General features: G+C 37.9%; 4 protein-coding genes across 5 annotated transcripts in view; all 4 read right to left on the bottom strand.

Moving 5' to 3' along the window:
• Positions 1 to 976: 976 nt before the first annotated feature.
• On the bottom strand, positions 977 to 9,448 carry LOC113501320. The gene is made up of 4 exons (XM_026882442.1): positions 9,218 to 9,448; positions 8,918 to 9,112; positions 6,958 to 8,401; positions 977 to 1,535 (listed from the first exon to the last, which is right to left on the bottom strand). The coding sequence occupies exons 1-3, from the start codon at positions 9,338 to 9,340 to the stop codon at positions 7,532 to 7,534; spliced, it is 1,188 nt and encodes a 395-aa protein (XP_026738243.1). The 5' UTR covers positions 9,341 to 9,448; the 3' UTR covers positions 977 to 1,535; positions 6,958 to 7,531.
• Positions 9,449 to 12,049: 2,601 nt separating this feature from the next.
• LOC113501131 lies at positions 12,050 to 14,685 on the bottom strand. The gene is made up of 4 exons (XM_026882161.1): positions 14,161 to 14,685; positions 13,509 to 13,866; positions 13,168 to 13,429; positions 12,050 to 13,084 (listed from the first exon to the last, which is right to left on the bottom strand). The coding sequence occupies exons 1-4, from the start codon at positions 14,657 to 14,659 to the stop codon at positions 12,779 to 12,781; spliced, it is 1,425 nt and encodes a 474-aa protein (XP_026737962.1). The 5' UTR covers positions 14,660 to 14,685; the 3' UTR covers positions 12,050 to 12,778.
• On the bottom strand, positions 14,661 to 15,182 carry LOC113501136 (protein cornichon homolog 4). The gene has a single exon (XM_026882166.1). It carries the CDS (start codon positions 15,152 to 15,154, stop codon positions 14,681 to 14,683), a length of 474 nt encoding a protein of 157 aa, XP_026737967.1. The 5' UTR covers positions 15,155 to 15,182; the 3' UTR covers positions 14,661 to 14,680.
• Positions 15,183 to 15,991: 809 nt separating this feature from the next.
• Positions 15,992 to 24,912, bottom strand: part of LOC113501128 (myocardin-related transcription factor B) — a 33,003-nt gene continuing 24,082 nt past the window's right edge. For both annotated transcript variants that reach the window (XM_026882155.1, XM_026882154.1), the window contains exons 2-6: positions 23,836 to 24,058; positions 23,319 to 23,461; positions 21,885 to 21,950; positions 21,316 to 21,449; positions 15,992 to 21,089 (exon numbers count right to left, since the gene is read on the bottom strand). In XM_026882155.1, coding sequence (XP_026737956.1) covers positions 18,933 to 21,089; positions 21,316 to 21,449; positions 21,885 to 21,950; positions 23,319 to 23,442 — 2,481 coding nt within the window. In that variant the 5' untranslated portion in view covers positions 23,443 to 23,461; positions 23,836 to 24,058 and the 3' untranslated portion in view covers positions 15,992 to 18,932. The remainder of the gene's footprint in view (positions 21,090 to 21,315; positions 21,450 to 21,884; positions 21,951 to 23,318; positions 23,462 to 23,835; positions 24,059 to 24,912) is intronic.

Raw genomic sequence — 24,912 nt, 5'->3', positions numbered from 1 at the left:
TAGCCTTAAGTATTACCTACAGTGTTAAAGTAAATATCAATTAATGGTTGTGTAATTGTCAGCAGTTAGGAAAGTCGATGAACACTGTCGTGCTATGAAATAAAAGAACTTGATCACCGATTACATCATTCTTCTCTTTCCTAGAATCGACTCTTGACAGAGTGATCGCGGTCATGGCATAGAGATACTACTACTATGGTCATGGTGAAGCATTCATTCTGGGCCCCGATTCTGCTATTTTACAATGGCCGATGAATGAATGGCAATTGGATTAAATTTGAAATTATTCCTGTTCTCTACAGCATTATGCCAACACAATAATTGAAAATTCATTGTATTGACCTTGAGCGTCCCATACTAAAGGATATGGCCGGAAATTGTATGAACCTGTGCCCCAGCATGTACACGAATAAAATCTACGTCGATTAATAGGAAACATCGTCAGGAACAAGAATAAAAAAGATTTATATTGCTCAGCAGTCGCTGACAAGAGTTATTAAGCTTAAAAGTTAAGTTAGGTTAGGTTTAAAGTTAAACTATGTTTAAAGCACTTTCATGTTTATGGTATATCTATACTAATATATAAACCTGAAGAGTTTGTTTGTTTGTTTGTTTGAACGCGCTAATCTCAGGAACTACTGGTCCAATTTGAAAAATTCTTTTTGTGTTGAGTAGACAATTAATCGAGAAAGGCTTTAGGCTATAAACCATCACGCTGCGACTAATAGGAGCGAAGATACAAATGTGAAAAAAAACAGGTCGGGTATAAATCATAACTTACATCTTCTTCTACCCACGGGAACGAAGTCGCGGGCAACAGCTAGTAAATATATAATCTAGACATTTAATATTCATAGTAAAATGATTTGAACACTGGGAGAGAATTATTTTTCAATTTGAGAAAATCTAATTGATTGGAAGTTGGAACCATATTCTACTGATAACAGTTGGATTAGACGGCAAATAAAAGAAATTAAATTGTTGAATCATTTAATGTTAATAAAACATTATCTAAAAACGCGGCTGGCGAAAAGACAGCTTCTTGGTATCTCGCCCATCCCAAGTACCAAAGAATTGTCATAATGTGAGCACAATATCCAACAGTCCGGTTGTCAGATACACAATTACACCAATAACCTAAGATACCATTTCTAGGTTGGTCTTGAAATGAGGGAAGCTCGTCATATAAAATATACGTGTAATATTCACGCCTGGACGTATGCCTCGATTTAATACGTCCTCTTAATAGAAGAGGACGATTTCCTCCAATGTGTAATGCAAGTTCTTCCGAAAACTCTAGCTCTGGACATATTTCCACCTCATAAATACCTCGCTCTCTAATGTGCTCGCCATAATATGAGCGAGCCTGCTTCACCTGATACGGTCCTAAAGAAATTAGTTTTAACTCATTCATATCTAAACGTGGAAATCTATTAAGTTCTGGCAGGTTTGCATCAATTCTTGCAAATAATACTCTACGTCTGTTTAAATTATACTCTTGTATAAACTGACCTAAATAATTAGGTAAGTTCAACCTTGAGGTTCAGTTACGCTCGGGTCGGCGTTACGAGCGCACGTATTCTTATCGGCTTACACTAGCTGGTGTGTGTTTTTTTTTCTACCTACCCGCGCTTTTGTTATTATGGAAGACGAAAACAGCGAAGAAGATAATGAGGTGATATTGACCAATAAAAACTATCTAGTTACTAAGAAGAAAGGAGAAAAGAGTATGATGAATTTGCCCAACTTACCTGATAGTGGTGGAAGTAGAAATGAGAAGAGAAAAACCTTGGATCAAAGCGAAGAGTCGATCAGTGAAAATGACTTCATTACGGTTACTAGAAGGAAGACAAAAGTACGTATAAGAAGTAATTCATTTGACATACCCACAACCGAAATTAATATGCAAAATGAGGAGGTAGACGAAGAAAAATATGTGATATGTATAACATCCTCACAAAGTTTACCAAAACAGATGGCTATGGCTAAATTATTGCGCTCCCATAATCACCGCAATATTACCAAAATAAAATATAAAAGCCCACTTAAAGTCTTGGTACAATTCGAGACATTGGAAGATGCAGAAAAACTTAACAATTGCCCTAAGTTTCAAGAATTAGGTTACCGGTGTGAAAAAACAAGCAAAAAAAATATATGTTTTGGAATAGTGAGAGGAGTAGATTTGGAATTGAAAGAAAAAGAGATAATGGAAATTTTAGAAAGTTCTATCAAAATTTTAGATGTGAAAAGATTGAAGAGAACGAACTCTGAAGGGAAATGGGTAGAAAGCGAAACCATTAGAATACGATTCATGAGCACTTCTTTACCGGAGTATATATATGCCTATGAAGTGAGATTCAAAGTAGAACCCTATTCATTCCCTGTCACCCAGTGCTCCGCTTGTTGGAAGTTCGGACATTTCATTAAATATTGTCCAACCAAAAAATCAATATGCCCAAAATGCGGTGGAGATCATGACAACTGTTTGACCACCAACTTCAAATGTATTAATTGCAAGGGATCGCATATGGCCTTAGATAAAGAATGTCCTATATATATTAAAGAGAGAGCTATCAGAGACCTAATGACATCACGAAATATGTCGTATCGAGAAGCGTTGGTACTGTACCTAAAGGAAAGACCTAAGAGAAAAATATTAGTTAACACTCAAGAAACTGTGTCTGCAAACAGGGACAAGGATGACACTTACACGACAACTCAGGAACCTACAAAAATGGTAAATTACGAAAGAACGATGGCCGAGGTGCACGCAGAAGATGAAGATTCTATTAGCAACTATTCAGAACCGAGCATCATCCTTAGCAACACAAATAATAAAACGAAAAATAAAAAGAAGAAAAACCGCAAAGGAAAATCAATCTCACATGAGCCTATGGACGTTGTGAACGAGAACAATGGACAAGGACGAGACACTCGATGCATCTCAGGAAACAAAAAAGGGTTTGATTTTAAAACATTTATAAGTAGGACTGAAAGAATAATATTGTCTAGTAATAATTTTGAAACTAAGTGCATGGAATTTATTAAGCTTTGTATACAAGAAGTTAAGTCATTATTATTTAAGTATATTACTACGGGGGAACTTGTTTCTAGTTTATTAGCTTATTTTGATGGCTAAGTCACCTCATAAAAAAATTGATGTCAATATTTATCAATGGAACGCCCAAAGTATCCGTCCTAAACTCGCAAGTTTTGATTTGTTACTAAATAGAGAAAAAATACATATTGCCCTAATAAGTGAAACCTGGCTAGACATTGATGAGTCATTGAACATTCATGAGTACAATGTGTTTAGAAGGGATCGCTCTGATTCCTATGGGGGTGTAGCTATTTTAATTCACAAATCTATAAAAGCAATAGCATGTCCTATAGATTTAAATGTGGGAATAGAAGCTGTCTATGTTAAAGTAATGAATTGTAGTAAATTACAACATATAATTTCTGTGTACTGCCCATCCTCGGTACATACATCTTATTCTGATTGGGACACATTATTTTCAAAATTTTCAAGGAATACTCTTATTGCTGGTGACTTTAATGCTCACCACACTAGTTGGTCATATAAAAACGACACCAGAGGAACCCATATTTTTGATGCGATGCTGAACAACAATTTTGTTTTTCTTAATAACGGCGATCACACAAGAGTGAAATTAGTTAATAATAGTTTACAGGAGAGTTCCCCTGACATTACTTGTGTTACCACAGACATAGCAATAGATTTTAATTGGCGGGTCTGTAACGAAAATTTAGGTAGTGACCATCTTATTATTAAAATTTCAATGCCCTACCAGGATAATTTGACATTTATTAAGAAACGCAACTTTAAGCTAGCTAATTGGCAAACCTATCGCGAGTCTCTCATACAATTATTTGCAAATATTTCCTTGCCTCAGAATGTGCAGGAGGCTTACGACCTCTTTATTGAAAATATTAATAAGTCTGCGGATATTAGCATGCCTTACATAAAAATATGTACGAATCCCAACATCAATTTTAAACCGAAACGTTATTGGAATCAGTCACTTTCCATGGCAGTGGCACAACGTAGGCTGGCATTAAAGAATTTTCGTCGTAACCCGACTCCGTCCAATCTTGAAATTTTAGAACACAAAATTAATAATGTGAAAAACCTCATTAATCAATTAAAATCACAACAATGGCAGAAATTTTGTAATGACTTAAATGAAAAAACGACAGTTTCTGAGGTCTGGCAGCACATGCGGTGGATGAAAGGTCATAATAAGCGTCGAACTTACCCATCTCAAGAAAAAATTGATCAACTTATATGTGATCTAGCCCCCGATTCGGTGAATAACTGCAGCCCCATATTTTCATCAGTTAATCAGCTTCTTGAGTCGAAATTTGAGTTTTCTGAACTCCAATGCTGTTTTAAAAAGAAGGATACGACTCCAGGAGTTGATGACGTAGCCTATTCAATGTTGTATAACCTCCCTAAAGTTGCTAAAAAATACTTGCTAGATTTATATAACGTTATATTTACAACTGGTCTTGTGCCCATGCAATGGCGAAGTATACAAATAATTCCGATACCTAAAGGATCTGGTTTCGACTCGAAGCTGAGACCTATATCCTTAATATCATGTGTATGTAAAACCTTTCACAACATGCTAACTAAAAGAATAGAATGGTATATCGAAAAGCACAAAATCTTATCCAACCGTACTAGTGGTTTCCGGAGAGGGCAATCGTGTTTGGATTGTTTGGTTCGCTTGGTGTCACACATCCAAATGGGATTTACAAATAAAACTCCTACTTTGGCATGTTTTATAGACATACAAAACGCGTATAATAATGTTGCTGTAAGTGAGGTTGTTAATACTCTTGATGGTCTAGGTATAGGAAGTAAAATATGTAAATATCTTTGGTCATTTTTAAGTGAAAGACACCTCAAAATTAAAAATGAAAACGGTCTTAAAAATATAGTCAGATGGACCAATAGAGGACTGGCACAAGGTGATCCGATTTCTCCTCTCATATTCAATATAGTTACCCATAAAATGTGTAATGTGCTGCAGAATGTTAACTCACTACAATATGCCGACGATTTTGTAATTTTTTTAAGCAATAAAAACTTAAGATACTGTGAGGCCAATATCGAAATTGCATTAAAAACATTCAGCTGTCTATGTGATGAACTTGGCCTCGCTATTTCTGAAAATAAATCCAAAATATGCCTATTCAGTAGAGGACGGTCAACACAAATAAACAAAATTGAAATTAATAACACACCACTTCAATCAGCAGAAAAAATTAAATATTTGGGAATGTGGTTAGACCGATCATTATTATGGAGAAAGCATATTAATGAAATAAACGAGAAATGTGCTAGATATTTAAATCTATTGAAGACGTTGGCTGGACCATCGTGGGGGGTTCATCCGAAATTTATACGTAATTTGTATATCACACTGATCAGAAGTCGTATGGATTACGGTAGCTACTTATACGGAAATTGTGCTAAGACTAATTTACACAAACTCGATAAACTTCAAAATATTGCCTTAAGAATAATTGGAGGATTTATTAGAAGCTCGCCTATTCATGTCATGGAATCGGAGTTGTGTATCCAACCCTTGCACATTAGGAGAGAGTTTTTAGCACACAAGTACTGTTTGAAGGCACTTTCTTGGTCTGAAAACTTGTCGATTAAGGCGCTGGACAAGCTTGGCACTCTGTGTGATACGCACTATTGGAGGAACAAAAGAAAACCTTTGCTTATTACGGCTTACAATGATACCAAATTTGATACCATACACTCGAGTGATATACTAGAAATGTTTAATCTGAACATTTGGGTTTCATATATAGACGTTAATAACTTTATTCATTCCAATTTAGATAGTGTTACTATTTCTAAAAAGCTGTGTAATTTTAGTGTAATTAGATTCAATATTATGTGTGAATTACAGGAAAAATACCAAGGGTACCATAAAATTTTCACAGATGGTTCAAAGAATTCTGTAATTTTAGGCGCTGCATTCTATGATCCGCTTCTTAAAAAATCTATGTGCTATAAAATAGACAGCAACATCTCTATTATGTCGGCGGAGCTAGTTGCAATCTCAGAGGCCATTTTGTATTGCTTCAATTTAAATTTAGATAAGGTGGTCATCTTAACTGACAGCAAGAGCGCTCTCCAACATTTGGCTCGATGCGCCTCTGGCTTCAGAGGTGTTTCGGTAGCCTACAAAATTCTCGAATGTCTACACATTTTCAATCAAAATGGGAGAGTTCTGAGATTGCAATGGGTACCGTCTCATATAGGTTTAGCAGGCAACGAAGAGGCTGACCGGCTTGCAAAACTAGCAACGACTGAAGGTATACCAAAATCTGTAGATCCGTATAATTCTGAGTTGTTACCGAAGGTCAAATCCATAGCTTACAATCACTGGAAGGAATACTTTGACATACGTAGCAAAGAAAAAGGAATATGGTATAAAAGTTTACAAAGTGAGCCTCCTCGAGTGCCTTGGTTTGTGATCACTACACTAAATAGGTCTATGTTAAAATTAGCTTTTAGACTTCGTTCGGGACACTATCCATCGGCAAAGTTTGCACATCTAATGAGAAAAGCTGACACACCAAATTGTCCGACTTGTGGAACGATTGAGGATGTGCAACATTTGCTGATGGAGTGTGTCCGGAATAAGGTGGAACGGGAGTCGTTGCTGAGAAAGTATGGCATTGCAGAAATGAACGTAGGTATCATACAGAGTGTTTTAAGTGAGCCTGCATCAGAAATAGCACAAGCGTTTTACTTACTAGTGCCGCAGACCCAGCACCGACCCTCGTAATTATTTATAAACACGCTAGGATAAGTATTATGTGTTAATAGTTATAAGGAACAATGGGTTTGATATGTTAGTCTTAACCAAAAACCCTAAATAAAATTAAATAAAAAAAAAAAAAAACCTTGAGGTTGCTATTTGAACAATTTGATCAGCATTTTCAGGATTTTCTATTACTTTGTGGAATTTATTAATGAGTGCAGCAGCAATCCTAAAATCCTCCATCATGTGTGCAGAAGCCAAGTTAATAAAAACATTTCTAAAAAGTTTATAGTCCCGTTTAAACCTGCCATTGACAACTTCTACAACCCATCGGCACAGCGTGACACATCTACTTTTGTTCGCCTGTAAGGTTGATAATTGAGTTTCCCCTTCATCTTTAGTTTCAGGTTTATGTACCTTGTAACCAAGAGCTTCTAGGTTGGAAACCGAATCTCTGAAGCCACGGTCTTAAATAAATACATCATTTTGCCTAAAGTATTGAAATAACCCACCACTGCTAGAAACTAAATAATTCATTATTTCCGCGTCTGTTTGGGTTGCAGCAAATGGTCCAAAAACATCTATAATATGACCATCACAACAGACTACTAAGAATGGTTTTGTTAGGTTATGATACTTATGAAGACTGTATGTCTTTTTTTGGTATTTATAGTTGGAACTTTTTTGTACGTCAAGGTATGTACCATCACACTGAACTATGGCCCATCAGAAGCATCAGAGTGAGGATTTCCAAATATTTTTTCAGGAATGGTAGTGTTTCGTGCAACTATTTCTTGGTGAGAGATGTGAGACACACCAAGATGAAGCGGAACAAAATGATCAGTCAGACAATTCCTCACAAGATTCATTTTGTATTGCAAAGTAGATTTAGCAATTCTAAAAAAACTAGATATCCTTGCATCACTATCACCAGTTCGATACTTAATTAAAAGCATTGCTAATGCAGATTTTGAATTTTTGGGAACAACAGACTGTATTGGTATACTATTATGCAATTCAATGAACTCTTGGGTGGTGCGCCCTGTCCAATAATGGCATACATGATTAGGCATTAAATCAATATTTTCAAAATCAATAACATTTTCTACATTTTTACTGTCCAACAAGTTTTCAATTTCAAGTGCTGTGAAAGTATTTGTTAAACTTGAGTTCTCTAATAATAGCTCCCATTCATTAGAATGCAAATGATTTTCACATATCCTTGCACATCGAGGCACATAAAGCTTATTATGAAACAGCAAGGCTGATTTAATTAAGGTGGGCACTAAATGACCTGCACTTTGCTGACATCCATCAAATATGCATCGCCTAGATGTATTAGCACAACGTCTATAATTAGGCAGGGCAATTGATGAAACATCTTGACCTGGGCCAAGATGAAGATGTGGGGCAAGTGGTGGAGGAAGTTGTGGAGGAAGTGGTGGAGGAATTGGTATTTGGATATTTTGATGAGTTTGATGATCTTCTAAGGCATCAAAACGGTTGGAATCAGTAATATTTCTTCGGCTCACTTCTCTGTTAGCTTTCATGTAACAACCATGACATAAAAAATTGGCTGCTCTAACCTGAAAAAAAAGATTAATCTAATACCACTTGACAAACAATAGCTTGACTTTCTATATTTGTAAACTCAAATGTATGTACATAACAATATTATTATTTTATTGCCAACATCAAAGCAAGACACATAACACAAAATAAAATACCACTCTGTGTCAATAAGACAGATATTCATACAGTTTTTATTTTACCAATAGATAGAGTGATTAATGCGGAAGGAGAAGGTATATAATACATCCATATTATAGCATAGAAACACAAAGAGTTCCAAAGATTTGTAAAACCCATGTGGCATCAGAGTAAATCATTAGTTATCTACATAAGGCAATTAAAGACTTGTACTAACTGATTCCTAATTGAAAATATTCCTCATTATTAATAATTAACATTAAATTAGGATTAAATGTTACTTTATGGTAACTATATTGACTTGCCTGTTACATTTTGAATTAGAACTTCAAATAAGTTTAAATTATTCAATGTGATTTTCACATGTAGATATTCAAAAACGTATTACTTACATGATGATGCCACAGTGATACAAGTGAGGCGAGAGGGCTTTTCTCCACAATTTCGTGTCTTCTGGCACGTGTAACTGATTTACCACAGCCATAACAAATATTGATATGACCGAGTTGTCTTTCCCTTGAATTCGTTGCAAGACATCTTGATAAATTGTCGTAACACGCACCACAGACATGGCTATGAGATGATAACTGTGAAAGTAAAATAAGTACCTTTTAGTCTTGAGATTATAGGTAGGTATTTAAATGATATGAATGCTGTAGGTATAAAAAGGATTTAATGATGCTACAACATACCTCGAATGTTAACCACTCCGATAAAAGAACAGTCATATCGGGAGGTAATGATGATAAAACATGTCTCCTGATACGTTCTCTGATTGTGATACCACAGTTAACACACGGTTGTAAAAGGTCCATTTTCCTTAATTATACTGTACGACTAGTTAGTGGAGCACTCGCGTGGGGCTACGACACTAAAATATAAATATTATTATAAACGAAAAAACAAACCGGCGCAATGTCAGTTTATTGTTTATAAATGAGAGAATGTGATTTGACATTGACATTAGACGCTCGATATTCATCACTCCAGTGTTGTCAGCACAAAAGTGACTATCTTCCTTTGTACGCGAACTTAGTTTTATTTACTTAATAATATTTAAGGTTTCATTTATTTAAATAAATCAGAAATCAGCTTAAATAAAAAATATGTGTTATGTAAGTTATAATTAATTATGAACATTTTACATTTTAAGCTCGATGTCTATAGTGACGGACTTTCCCTACTTTGTTCTTTGTGAATATTATATGGCAACATTAAGGGTACTTTTGAGTGGAGTACAAACGAAGAAAATCTTTTTATTGTATGTTTTTTTCTCCCGCTGCTACAGTAAATTGAACTATTTTCAAAATTCCTTATTCGTTTTTTTATAATTATTGGTTTTATTTTGGTTCTTGTACACTCTGGGGCAGAATCCGGCCAAGTCCTTTCCAATTATTGTGTAGGATAAACGCTTAAGAGAATACGAAAACTTTCGCTTTCTCCAGCGACCTCTCCCTATCGTCGGACTCCCTGACACTATCAGATACGCGGCTCCCTGATGCGGGTTTCACTTAGCCCATCGTATTGCTATTGGGGATTTGCCATGTGACCTTGTGCCTTCCACTTTACTTTTGATCCTCAATATTAAAAAGGCCACTAAACATTTAAATCTGTTTTTATATCAAACTTTATTTTTGCAAATTAAATTTCTGACTTTTTTGGCTACAGCTATTTCTAACATCGATTTCTATAGATACCGCTATAAGACACTTAGTTATGAAGACAAGACCAGAGAAAAATAGCTGCGGCTTTAATAAGAACAATAAATAGGTAATAGGTCATAAAAGTACATAAAGTGCTTATATCTATTATCTATACATGATAGGAAAATGCATATGTGTGTGTAGGCGTCTGTGCACTTACGCAGTGTGTAGGTACGCGTGAGAAAGTGATTATTTTGCATTTCGCTTCAATAAAGTATCTACCTACGTGCAATCGATTACGCTAGACCACTCCGATGGTGTTTTTATCCTGTTAAGCTTTTTTTTAATCAATGACGTGACGTCATTAAATCTATAATAAAGGTTCGCATCGTCAATACCGCTTATAAGGTGATGTTTCCCACCGACAGCGACAGTGCGGCATACTGAATTGTTATTATTAGGTCTACTGACAAATGGAAATAGGTCTTTGTTCCCACTATAACGCTTTACTTGGATATACTATACCTAGAATTATGATGTTGGTTATGAAGGCACAAACGTTAATTCGAGTTCTAATTTTCATAATTTCGATTTATAATATTCCTTTAACTCTTGTAGAAACATTTTCAAAGTGTAAAATAAAATCAAGTATTTATAATTATTATTATTTTTTCTGAACAAGCGCGAAAATGGATAGCATTGATAGGTAATAAGGTACTGTCAATAGCCGGGTAACGGATTCGCGTCAAAAGAATGCCTTCAATAAACTTGTAAGTACCTTTCTTCATGCAAGTAAACTTCGAAAAAGGAGTGCTAATTACAAATCGTAATTAAGTGTTGTCCAGTTTCCCCATTTAAGGAAATAAACAGTAGCCTACTGACGTATAGGGTAATTACCTACGGAAAGTGCTACGGAGAGCTAACGGAGACTAATTACGTTTTTCATTCACTTAAAAGTAATAGGTATGTGATTTGACGATCAAGGACAATATTATTAGGTAACAGAAAAAGTTTATCTGATCTATACTCCAAACGTAAATTAAATGATTCAAAAAATCTAAAGACCCACGTTATATTTTTATAGTTGTAAATTGCATTGTCATCAGGTTTGAAGCTACCCTGAAAATTTCAGCCTGCTAGCTTATTTGGGAAGTGCCTCAAAATTGTGTTGCAAAAATCCAACCGGAACGACAAGCAAACAAATAAGAAAAGTGAGTGTATAAAAACGTGGGAAAAACATAGGAAAATTAATACTGCTTTAGATCTTCATTCAATATTAAGCAAAACTACTAACTGTTACTAATCTGTTGCATTATGTTTTTACACGTGGAATAATTGTTATTACAAATAAGGGTATGGCAGTGGCTTCGCAATCCGCGTCGCATCCCACTTCCCACACACGATAAACACGTTATGTCTTCTAAACAACTCGTTAAACCTCATTACATTGCGAGACATCAGTAAAACAATGAACACCGGCTAGTACTTAAGCCGCAGTGCTGACTAACTACCTCAAGTGGCTCGTCACGGAGAAACTAAGAACTTAATAACGTAGTAACGTAGGTAGACTCCTACAGCTGACCCACTACCGAAGAATAGGTACTATGTAAACGAATTGTCTTTTTAAAGCAACCCCTGAAGTGTTACAAATTGCAATCAAAGGAAAAAACATTACATGTTGCTTTAAGTTCGTTATGTTTTCATCGCACGATGTCAGTTTTAAGGCTTGCGTTGGATTTGCCGTCTTGTTACCACTGCCTTGCCTTGACGTGATGGACCAGTAGAAATTAATACCTTGTAATGAGTTAAAACTTAACGAAAACAACACAGTTTTGTGATTTGTGATTTTATTAGATAGTGTCCATATTACACAAAAACACATTAAGAGAACAAAATGTATTTTCCACTTAAAAAAACTAATCGCTAGGCTACTAGTAAAATGTACTTAATATTATGTACGCTTACAATACCAGTTTTACCAATATTCCGTAGATTAAAAAAAATCTCACCTACGCCCATTACATATTGTGTTTATAAATAAATATGTCAAAGTAGATACTAATACTAAAATGCAAAGAGATCGTGTACATACTATTACAATGTTAAGTAGCCTGAAGGTATCAGGTTTTTGCTCTTAACAAAAACAGTTTATTAATATGAAAGCTAGTCACTAATAAAAAGTAGAGTAAAAAATTCGCTACGAGATACATGCACGGATGACTAGATCTAGTATCCTACGAATACACTTTTTAAATTATACCCAATATGTATGTTTTTCACGAGATTCCGGCACTTGCAGTCCTTGCCAATTGCTAAAACCTCTTCGTATTACAATATGCTGTCTGTGTAGTTGCCATAGCCTATGCTCATAATAAAACTGTAATTCTTATTTTACTGATTAATGAATGATTACTTTACTACCCTTTGGCGGAGAATACAAAAGTACCTAGTAAAATAAGCTCATGACATAAAATGTCTATAAAGTATAATACACAAATATCCAGTATCTCTTGATTGTAATGATTGATGACCTTTATAAACTATGTGACTGTACCAACTATAAATGTCATGTCCATGTAGGTAAATGCATGTTTTTCCAGTATTTATTATTTAGGTTTCTAGTGGTTTCGTAATTTTACCCCAGCCAATGTATACAAAGACTGTTGAGTATGAATACATGACGCCGAACTGTGGTCCGGGGTCGCGGCGGTGGCGCTTGATGTTCGGGTACAGTTCATGCGGCGGCCGCGCCGGATTGTTCATTCCTAACTCCCCGTTACCATAGCAACCGATCAGCCGCGTGTGAGGAAAAGCCGCCCGGAAGCAGTTCTGCTCATACTCATGTTTTTGATCACGTCCAACGCAAGACAGCTTTACCACGACGCTGTGTTCGAAATGAGGTATTTTCTTAGAAAACTGGAACAAAGAAAATTAATTCAATACTCTTTTTTTATTATCATTCAGAAACATCAAAAGAATGATTATATTTAGTTATGTACCTCATTGATAACATTTTCTATTTTATCCTTTGCCCAATCTGACGATTCCAGAATCAGTGAGTACATATCAAATTGGCATTCAGGGTCTGGTTGGACATTATTTCCTAGTTTTGGAACCGAAAACACACCAATGGATACCAGATTTTCGGTAATATATTCTACACCTTCGTTTGTCCCCTCGATATTCAGGAGTATGTCTTTGGGATTACGTAGTGTGTCTTCAACGATGCATCCTCCTAAAGCGTATGGTACAGTTGGTTGGCTAAAATATAAAAATAATGTTTGATTAATGCATTACCAAATCAATATCTATGTGATTCATATTAAGAAATAATACTTACGCTTCTGTCAAATAATTCAAGAAAACAATATCTTCCACAGAATGAAGAAGGAAGCTTTCATTAACAAATACAAGTGCACCTTTAACAATGCGAGTCTGTGTCATTTCATCTATGACGTCATAAAAACTGGTTTTGATGTCAGGTATTGATTTTATATTAACAACACGGAATTCAACACCTGGTATTACTGGTATATAGATTCCAGCAATAATGGCAGCTGATCTCCCAAACCTTTGACGGTTCACAACATGACGGTAGGTGATTGACTGAGGCAGAGGCATGTATGACAGATAGCAAGCCTTTATAGTAAGCCCACAAGTCTTTGGTGACACCAGATGATGGTGGACCAAATCAACCACTGAAAAATATAAAAAAGGTTAAAATTTTATTTTTATAATTAATCTCAATTACTATTGAACATTTTAATTTTAAGACAGAATGTCATTGTACTTCGTACCTCTGAAATCTGTATTTTTTATCAAACTTCTAAAAACAAGTCAAATCATATACATCAAGATCACATAAACAGCTTACAACAAACATCTATGGATAATGCTTAAGTTTCATGCAGGATTTGCATCTAAAATTTTCATATTTTATATTAACTGAAAGTGATATTTTCTACAGTACTTATTATAGAATATGTACTCACATTGATGCTTTTTCTCACATGGTGGGTCACAGGGACAGGGTACTAGCATTGCACATTTACGAGTTACAGTGAAGCCTGATGTGTTGGCAAATACAAAAACAGCTAAAGGTTCAGTGTAGAAGTTATCAGATATATTCAGCTTGACACCATTTCTAATATAACACAGTCTTAGGTTGACAGCAAAGTCACAAGGGCTGATCTGCTCCCGCTGGAGCGTATCCACAGCTGCCCTCCACATTGAACAAACATTCTTACACATCAACTTATTCTGCCATGACAGATTACTTATTATCCTTTTAACAATTACATAGTTGCTCACAACTTTCTCCAACACATTCTCATCACATGCAATCTGTTCTACAGTTCTTGGCAGTGTCTTCTTGTGTAGGAACGCAACAATGTAAGGTGATGTGTTTATCTTTAAACACTTTTCAACATCACTACCATAGTCATCAACTGCTAAATCAAAATCATTTGGAATTGTTGGATCTTCTGCCATTGTTATGATGTTACTTTTAACTTAGATTTCAGTTACAATTTGGTCATCGGCCGACCTCTGGAGGGGATCCCCTTTGAGCAAAGCTAGTATAAAGCAATAAAGATATATGAAAAAGAATACTAAATAGTAACCAACATAGATCATTACATCTCTCAAGTGTTTTCTTAGTTGCCCTCGGTTATGGATCTCAGCAGGATCATACGCGCCCAGATTCCCACGAGGAACAGTAAAATATTCGAACGTCAGCCATATAAACATAGGCAAATTCAAAAGGAACAGGATCAACTGACCGTGTAATAATAGCAAAATCGTAATGATCGAATGAGCCGTGTACTTGGGCAGCAACCAGTAATTTAGCTTATCGCAACATTCTTGGGCGTTCAAGTAGTCGCACTCCAGGTCAGATAATGTTATTATATAGTAAACTAACAGAAATAATATACCACCACAATCGATCAATGTTAAAGAAAATAGAAATGTTTCACCTAATAACATAACTAAATGTTTTACCACGTAACTTCAACACGATGAGAAGTTGAGGAATTTCTTTAAAAAGGCGTAATATTCAGAACAAGAGAGTATTGTGATAATATAGGTATTCTCCAATCCAATTTGATAAATCTATTTTATTATTTCGGTCGGCCACAGACAAACGAAATAAGATATGATCGGTGAACGACATTTTGACAGCAAGCCACAGAGTACAAAGCACGTACAAAGACTTATTTTATGCTATGCTATGGTGTCATGTGGAAAGCCGAATGGTCAATTTAGCGCAAAACTAAACGATCTAGAGTGAGAGTAATTTCAGGCCTTAGTCGCAGTCGCTAGGCTTGGCTGGAATAATAATTAATTTAGTTAGTTGCCTTTGCCAGCAGTGTTGTATTTTCTAGACTCCGTGAATGCGATCATATTTCACATATTGATGAATTTCCTAAAAATGAAACGCCTAAAAATCCAGCTTACCGTGGGGATAAATTACATTAAGGCGCCGAAAAGCAAGGGAAAGTACGTAACCGACCTGCGAAAGTGCGAAGTCGTACCGTGCGCATAAGACAGCAATGGCTTTCGGCATCAGACAACTATTAATTACTGTAACGTTTTAAAAGAGCTTGGAAAACGGCCTATTTGAAATAAAAACATTTAATTTTGATTTTGAGACGCCGTATCAGAAAAGACTCTATCGGGGATCGTGTTCCCGTTGTCACTGGTATAAGAAACAACGGTAAGAGCAATAATATTGAGGATTTCTCAGGACAAAAAGAATATAATTTGGATGGAAACAACCAAATGTTTTAAACAACTCTAACTTAGGATCTAAATAAAAAAGTATTTATGTCAAAAACTTTTTATTTAACATTCTCTCCTTATGCTAATAAAGGCTTGGTAAATATTTACAAGGCTTCATTACAGGGCAAGGTAAAAAAACTATCCAGTTACACTACAGATCCGACTCCTGTGGTTATCACATTATATTAAATTTATTGAATACTTGGCTCTGCTACAGACCAATGGCTTAAAGCCGGGTATTGCTTCATAAAACTTACCTATCCAGATAAATATATCTAGTCTGTCAGTATATAAAGGTATGTAAAAACACTTAGTAAAGTTTAACAAAGCCGATTAATTAATTATCAAATATAAATATTGCAGAGAGCAAACTAGGTAAGTATATAAATATTTAGTGCAAAATACTTACAATGTCGGATTTGGATATAACTTAGTTCACAAACAAATATTAAAACTCTCCCTAAAATAATTACAACAATAATAACAAATATGCAGATAATATGCTATTTATCAAACATTAATCTCACTTAGTATCTCGTTAAATACATTTAAACTAAACTCTTGCAGAAAAGAGTAAATACAAAGCTAATTAACACACTAGGCCTGTTATTACATGGGAACAGACACACAGGAGGTCTTCCCCTAAATGATTCGAATATATTTTGACTAATATGGGTACAATTTCGATAATGAGCAAATAGATTTTATATAGTTAAATCTAGTGTAAAAGATTCCGTATAATTCACTTAGATAATGGAATATTACTTAAATAATAAAGCAAATTTCAATTTGCAAGCCCTGTTTTGATAATTTCGAACGCAGCCCACTCGCTGGCTCTGTATTTTCTCAAACTTTTAAAGTCCGAAACATTTTTGATATAAGTAATTGTTAATATTGTTTTCTTATATTTTAGAGCCACACGTTTATAAATCCAATATACAAATTACGCAAAGTTAAATTAAGTTTTATAAAAGACAATAATTAACTTTAAATAGCACCGTTCCATACGCGAATGTACTTTAATGTCCTGTAATAAATATGTAAAGTACACTCCCATATCCATACACAAATATTTGCAACCAATACACAAGATTTTAATGCGTGAAAATGCATCTGATAATTTAGGAAAATGTTTCCACGCCACTTTGCTTGAAATATGACAAAAACCTTATACTGAACATATTGGCACATTGCAGGGCAGTTTTCCGAAACTGATGATTCGTTGTAGCAACAAGTATTCAAAAACTAAATAAATTGTAAATGCAAAAAATGGCAATATTTTTCGATTCCAAATTTAACTTTATCTAATCCTCTTCTTGTGAAGCAAAGGTAAACGCCGCTAGATAAATAAAACGTGATACTATTCAAATACATTAGTAAAAACACTCACACATAGTAATGAAATACAACAGAAACAAAAAACCTGTAAGTACACTTTGAAGGACAATAAAATATAAATAAATTATAATTATGCTCTCTGACAATTATGCAAGCGCACTGAATGTGAATCGACAAATAACTTTCTTTACTAAGGAAAATTAATGGTTTTAACTAGATTGCGACATTGCGTAACTTGCCGCATTGACTCTAAAATGGCATTTTTTTTATCGCTTGCTAAACTCAGCTTAATCTCATTAAAAAAAAATTGGTCCAGACATTTGAGGGTCTCCAAGGCATAAACTAATTATCATCACAAGCCGGTAACATTGCGTAATCAATTACAACAACTTATTGATAATGGTGCACCTATCCTACATTTTAGACATTATAATGGAATGATATATTTTTTAAGAATGTTATGTTCGTTAAATGTTAATTAAAATAGTTCTTCTAGGTCAACTCAACAATTATAATAATTTTGTATAACATTTTACACTAATAATGTTGATCTGCAGGTATACATGAATAAGAGACAGTTATGTGTACAATTAACGAGTGAAATTGTGTTCGAGAGTGCTTGCATAATTGTTAGATTGCGAGGAGCCGGCTCCCTAAGTTATCTAAATGAATTCATATCTAACATTGTTCCCAAGCTGGTCCCACCCATGACGATGGCTTGTGAATGTGCACCTTGTTCTCTAATATTTTCCTAAATTTTACAATTTTCACTAAATCCAAATAAAATTTAATAATTTCGTAAAAATTGTTAAACAAAAATACAGTAGAAACAAGTGCTCCTGTGCCACATTTTGCACTTCAACAAGACTGGAATGTCACTTATTGATTCGGGAAATAGCTATCCATGCGCTCAGGGACAGCATCAAGCGGACTTTAATAATTGACACAACATCAATCTTAAGTAGTTTCTATCGTATAATTATAATTAACACAATGTGTACGTGACCAGGTGACTCATAGATTGACTGTGCCTCAACAAAAACAACTTTTCTTATGATAATTTTCCCCTAAGTTTTAGTCATCGGGCGGAATGCAGAAATCCACAACTATGTTGAGTATTATTATTCTCAATATATACATAAGTAGATAATAATTATGCCTATAAATAGTAAATAAAACGGACTTATTATATGTGAGCCAAGTATGCCGCCTGCACACGCGTTAGCGTTGCGCTGACACTCACTAGTGAAGTAAGTTAACCATTCATCTATTATTAACAACTAGCGACACAAACGTTCCGTACCAGCATTAAGTACCATATACTAATAACGTAAATCATAGGTTCTATATGTAAACACTTTGTGTTTCACATCTCTTAAGTCTAGTCTTCATTAAATAAAAGTCATTATGGAAGAACGAGTCACAAAGAGACTAGCGCAGCGATCGTCACCACTCGGTGGCAAGCGCTCGGTCATAAGAAACGTTCACTTAGCACACACACATCGTCTGTAAGTCAACAGAGGTCACTCCAATACAATGTACAAATAACCGCCAGCGGAAGGACGCGGCAACGAGAGGCGGTCAGAGATCATAGAAGAAGCATCGTCAGCGAGCGACAGCCAGAGAAGACGGCGGACGGAGCGGGTCAGGTGGCGTCGAACTCGATGCGGTCCCAGGAGTAGTGCTTGCGCGCGGGCCGCGGCGCCGGGCGCGACAACACGCCGCCCAGCAGCGGGTCGCACTGCGGCACGTGGCCGCGCCCGAACAGGTTGGGGATCAGCTCTGTGTCCATGTAGTCATACACGTCGCTGTCCACGTTCATGTGCGAGCTCGTGTCGATGCCGAAGTCCTTCAAGTCGAATTCGCAAGGACGCTCCTCAAAAGTGTCGTGACGGGACTCCTCGTTCTGGAACGACGGTAGTGAAAGATCGTCCATATACTCGAACCCGGTTCGGGTGTGATCGAGTATATCACCGTTAGTCAACGGGGTCATGCTCATCCTTTCCGGGACGTCTTCGCCGATATCCATAGCAGTCTGTGATTTATCTTCCATTCTGTCCTCACCTCCGCCTGATAGTAGACTGCCAAAAAAGTCATCGTTGTCCACTGAATTGGGATCGGAGCCGAAATCTGTGTGAAACTCACTATTGGAAAGTAAGTCTACTGTGATATCTGTATCAATATCTGTCGACGAGTCAACATGGCATCGATGATTTGCATTTACAGCTTGTAGGTCTGCGTGATTCATTATTTCATTTTGAATATCGTCGAGCTCTCTCTGAAGTTCATCAGCAGCGAGCGAATCGCGGACGTGATTATCATTTAGTACGTCATCCGTAAGCACATCTGTTGGTGTAAATGTAGTCGGTCCGTTTGAGACATAGCTTGTATTCAATGCTGGAGCAGCTGCTGTTTCTCCGACTGCGGAAGGTGGTAGTTCACCGTTCTCAACCAGGATTTCGAGAACGTCATCCATTATTTGACTATTTTCCACGTCGTGTACTGTCGCGGAAAGTGGAACTTGTGGCATGGGGGGCGGCGGAGGGGGAGGCGGCGGAGGCGGGGGCGGCGCCGCGCGCTCGGGCTCGTAGTGCGCCGTCGGCAGGATGGCGATGGGGACCACCTTCACTCCGTTGAGGATGTAGGCGGGGTTGGCGGCCTTCTGCGGGGTAGAGTCAGCGGCGCCATCAGGCTGGCCGGGCGCGGGCGGCGTCACGGTGAACAGGCGCACGAGGCGCTCGGGCGCCGTGTCGGACGCGGCGATGACGTAGCGCGGCGGCGGCGGCGCGGGCGCGGCCGGCTGCTGCAGCGCGTCCAGCTGCGCGCGCAGCTGCGTCACGCACAGGTGCGCCTGCAGCAGCCGCCGGCTCTGGTCGCTGGCCGCGGCGCCCGCGGCCTCGCGTCGCACCGCCTCCAACTGTTGCCGCGATGCTTCCAACTTACGCTCTAGTTCTTCTATCTGCCTCCGTTGTGATTGCACAATATCCTCGGGTGGTTCCGGTTCTAGTTTTACTTCCGGAGATGCGATTGACGCAAACGAAGCTACCGATGCTGGAGATTTTGGTGCTTCCTCTTGCTTCTCTATGAGGAATGGTCGCAATCGGTCGATCAGCTGTGGCTTGGGTCCAGAGACGCGTAGATTCCGGCGCTTGCACTCGGCGCGTAAATCGGACACTTTCATGTCCTCGAAGCGCGCGGGAGCGAGCAGCGCGACGGTGGCGGGCACGGGCGGCGGCGGCGGCGGCGCGGGGTACGCGTCGGACGAGTCGGACGCGGCGGACGAGGGCGCCGGCGACGCGGGCAGCATGAGCTGGAGCAGTAGCTGCTGCTGCTGCAGGAGGAGCTCGTACGGGGTCTCCACCGAGCCCGGCGGGGAGGATGCCTTCGCCGCATTGGTTGGCCCCTTGTATTCATGAAATTTATACCTTGCTTTGGGTTGTTGTTTTTGTTTACTTTTCTTTCTATTTTTATCTTTGCCGGGTGCTGGATGTTGTGGCGGTGAAGCGATGCTGACCGGCGAGAGAGTAGACGGCGGTGAAGGTGACGGAGATACTTCATCGGGCGGTCCACAATATGACGAGGGATGTTGAGGTCGCCCCGAGGCGCCTTCGCTTGTTGCTTTAAACGCGAGTGTTCCACTTTTGACTGCAGTTTCTATGGTTTCCTCTGTATGTAGTATGTTTTTCTTTATGAGCTCCAGTGGGCCGGGACGATGTGACAGTTGGTCATTTAGCTGATCTGCTAAACGCGCTTTTTTTAACATGCGCTGCTTTTCGGCTAAGCTAGGATCTACATGGCTCTCCTGCGAATTTAGAGAAAAAAAAATGTTAATGCAAATTGCAGCATAGCGTACGGATATTAGATAGGAAAAAACTGAACTAAATTATTTATTTATGTAATAGTTTCTGTAATCAGAAAACAGTAGAAAACTAAAATGGTTTTATTTTATTGTGCTGCGATGAGGGATAAGAATACAACCTGTTAATCTAGTTATTGCTTGTTTTATAATGCTTCTGCTATAAACCTACCTGTTCCAATATGTGTCGTCGTTCCAGTTCTTGACGATCCGGTCTTCGCTGTATTTTTGCTTTCAGCAAGTCCCCTGTCTTAGCCCTCTCGAGCTGTTTGCATTGCTCGAAATATGCCGGTGGTGTTTTGAGGGCTGTAAAATAAATTTATACATAAGTTACTTGTTGATTAAATTTTTCGTAAAACCTATTGGAGGCGAGAACAGTTTACTAAATTATGTCAACTGTTTAAAATCAATTTAAATAGGCCTACATAATGGTAATTTTTATGGGTTTTGCAAATACTTTTGTAATTCTTCTTTTCAATTCTCACAGCTAGTACATTATTTTTTTAATCGGTGTCCGAATAATCGTCATTAAATGCGTCGTTTAAATAGTAAATAAAATTCTTTCATCCCACGCAAATGAGCTCAGTGTGGCAGTGGGCGCTTCCCCACAACTCGCCAGGCACGTGTGCCGAACTAATTATGTTATACCTACTAATTTGCTTTTTCAAGGGAAATGCAATCATCGTGGAGATTATAAGTTAAATCGAAGGGAAAGCAACAAAGACAAAGCAAAACACTTACGCGGCATTATTCCTTGAGCTACGAGCTGGTTAATTGGGCGCCGCATCATCAACTTCACTTTTAAAGCTGTAAAACAAAAATCTACATCAGACATGTTGACAACAGCAAATAAGTCAATAATTTGAATTACCTAGCCAAGTTTCCTTAATATTTTCCCCTTAGATCACACAAACAACACAATAAATTTTGACCGGCAGCGACGAGCATACTATTTGTTGGGAACATAATGTGTTTGAATGCTGATGTTTGCCGGTTACCTTTTGCATACAACAATGGGTACTGATTGAATAGATGGCATATCGTCTTGAAGTACACAGTGTTATGACGCCAGGTGACGAACTTTGACGTAGCATGTCGCGCGTGAAGCAGACCGACGTGATCGATACGTCGATCGATACATAAAGATTATATCGATAAAGTTAGCAGCGAAGCGTAGGTGAGTAGAACTATATTCTTGTTTGCGTGTAGACAAGCGGCGAACAGCGAACGATGGGCGGACAACGCTGGCGCAAAGCCAATATAAATAAACACTGCACAAGGAAACTAGTATTATGCCGCGACCGTATTACAGACGAAACATTCACTACCACTGGGCCGAATATTGTGGGTTACTGGGCGTCTTTAGCTCAATACCCACTCAATTTCGCCTTTCTGATTCATACAATTGAGAAATAAAATCAAAATTATTTTGTTTGAAGTGATTTTCCCGATATATAATATATTATTTCAATGGAGAGACCTAAAATTGTAAGAAAAAGTTGATGGCCATCTTTTACGATCACCACCAGGTGTAAATAAGATAAATTATTTTAATTATAGTTTAGCACACATTCGACGTCGCGTTTGCCTAAGCTTTAGAAGCGTTTCATTTAATAAAAAATTGTGTAACGACATGTGTTAAGGACTTGTTTATTCGGGATGCGCGCCGACTAGCGCAGACTATGCAAACATGACCGGAAACACCGACCGAACAGGCATACTAATGCAAACAGCAGTCGGGTCACAAACAAACATCGGGATGCTGCCATCTATGAGACCCCGTCGCTACGAAACAATGTGATGTTGTAAAAAACGGTAATCTATTGTGATGTGCGGTGTGTACGAAGACAAAACTAAATGAGAAAAACTTGATGTGGAAATTAGAATGTGTTCTATTTCACAAAGGATGGCAACAGTAAGTAGTTAATTTACTGTTGCTTTTCAATATTAATCACGTACCCTAGTTATTTTGGCGATAATTGTTTTAATAATTTTATTTCTACATTATTCTTGTGATACATTTTTAGGGAGATATTTTTGGGTTCTTTTACCAACGTTGACACAAAAGCAAAATAATATCTTTATAATTTGGTTTCATCTCACTTCTGGATCAAGAGATGAATTAACATGTAAAATAAGTACAGCATCATTATTTTTATTAATTTACTAGCTTACATTCTTTGTGCTTCCCCATGGCTGGTTGCAGGGGGCTATCATCGACAACCACCTTCGGTGGCGAGACGCGCGGCGAGCTCGGCGGCTCGCTAGCGCCGCTGCTGCTCGCCTGCCGACCGGCCATCTCCTCCGCACCGGAACTACTACAAAACAATGTATAAACAAGTTAATACCCAGACCGGAAATTATCTAGAGGTATATAATATGGATTTTGATGACAAATTCATATTCAATGTAACGAAAGTCCTTAAGTGAGACTTATTTTTTTACGAAACCACTCCCGCAATAATTAACCCGTGTATCGCAGGGGGTTTCACAAACATTCAAGTCACATACATGCACAAAGACATCCACCCAAATTCAGGACAAGAATTCGTGGATCACACAAACGCTTGTAATAGGCGGGGATCGAACCCGCGACACGTCGCGCTCAGTGGGTTTTGGCTTGGTGACCTCAACCACTCGTCTATCCGGAAGTTACTTTTAAGAATCAAGTTTAGCCTCCGTTGGTACACACCTGAACGTATCGTCTGAAGGCGGAGTAGCGGGCGTGCGCGGCGGAGATGCGGGCGAGACCGGCGAGGCCGCGCGGCTGCGCTCCCGGCGGTGCTGCGGCTTGAACCACTCGGGGTATATGGCGCTCAGGGTCTCCACGAGGTCGTGGTCCAGCGTCACGCGCCACGACGCACGCCCCTCTGAGCCCTCCGAGCCGCCGCCTCCGCCACACGATGAACGACTCTCTAAACACGAACAAACATTTTAATATTAAACAGTTATACGATGTCATACAAGATGCGTATACGTAAACAGAATAACAGGCCACGAAGTGTGTGTGATCACAACACGCTGGGTGAGGTGAATTGGGCGAGGCGAACCAATGGAGCGCGCTATGATCACGGTGCCCTCATTATTTCGGGTCCTTGAACGAGTTTATGCGCGTGAAGGTGCGTAACTTACTTCACTGCATTACGGCCGCAGAACGTTATGCCGTTTCAGTTTTATGATTTCTTGAATAGGGTGAGAACAACATCTACAGCGTACTGCATTTATTGTTACTACCTAACTCATCTTGGAGTTGGAGTACAGATAAATGTACAACTACTTTATTAGCGCGTCGCTTAACAATTTATTTTAATTTTTAGTTCATAAATTAGGTGATTGGTTGATTAAATCAAACCTTATTTTAACGCATTAGCATGGCTTTTTGCCGATGCGCTGAAAAAGTCTACCATTGTCAAAGCATGGCCATCTGTATACTCATTTCAGCGTACAAAACGTTTTAACGGTTACCATAGCTGAAGAAAGATGGATGTATTATGTAATGTTTAAAAATCTCATAAAGCTGGATATACGAGGGAAAGAAAATACGAGCTGAAAATAAAACATCTGTCTGTGAGTCACGCACAATATAAAACTAAAAATAAGGTAAACAAATGCAGACTTCAAAAAACGTAAAATCTGTATTCAATTTAGTTATAAAAATTGCATCGAAACAGATATTGTCTATGACGTAAATTTTGCAATAGAAGCAAACACATTAAAACAGTATTAAATGATACCTAATACCTAGCCAGAGAAAGTGTGATGTGTCGTA

Source organism: Trichoplusia ni, chromosome 15 (assembly GCF_003590095.1).
Source record: "Trichoplusia ni isolate ovarian cell line Hi5 chromosome 15, tn1, whole genome shotgun sequence".
Taxonomy (NCBI): Eukaryota; Metazoa; Arthropoda; class Insecta; order Lepidoptera; family Noctuidae; genus Trichoplusia; species Trichoplusia ni.
This window is presented reverse-complemented; position numbering and strand designations above follow the sequence as displayed.

Bases quoted from the DNA above. Each gene is read 5' to 3' on its own strand.
- LOC113501320 (XM_026882442.1), bottom strand. From the start codon at position 9,340: ATGGACCTTTTACAACCGTGTGTTAACTGTGGTATCACAATCAGAGAA. The intron at 9,113-9,217 runs GTATGTTGTAGC...TTACTTTCACAG, and splicing joins CGGAGTGGTTAACATTCGAG to TTATCATCTCATAGCCATGT. The intron at 8,402-8,917 runs GTAAGTAATACG...CTTTTTTTTCAG, and splicing joins TATCACTGTGGCATCATCAT to GTTAGAGCAGCCAATTTTTT.
- LOC113501131 (XM_026882161.1), bottom strand. From the start codon at position 14,659: ATGGCAGAAGATCCAACAATTCCAAATGATTTTGATTTAGCAGTTGAT. The intron at 13,867-14,160 runs GTGAGTACATAT...TATATTTTTCAG, and splicing joins ATGTGAGAAAAAGCATCAAT to TGGTTGATTTGGTCCACCAT. The intron at 13,085-13,167 runs GTACATAACTAA...TCTTTGTTCCAG, and splicing joins TAGAAAATGTTATCAATGAG to TTTTCTAAGAAAATACCTCA.
- LOC113501136 (XM_026882166.1), bottom strand. From the start codon at position 15,154: ATGTTATTAGGTGAAACATTTCTATTTTCTTTAACATTGATCGATTGT.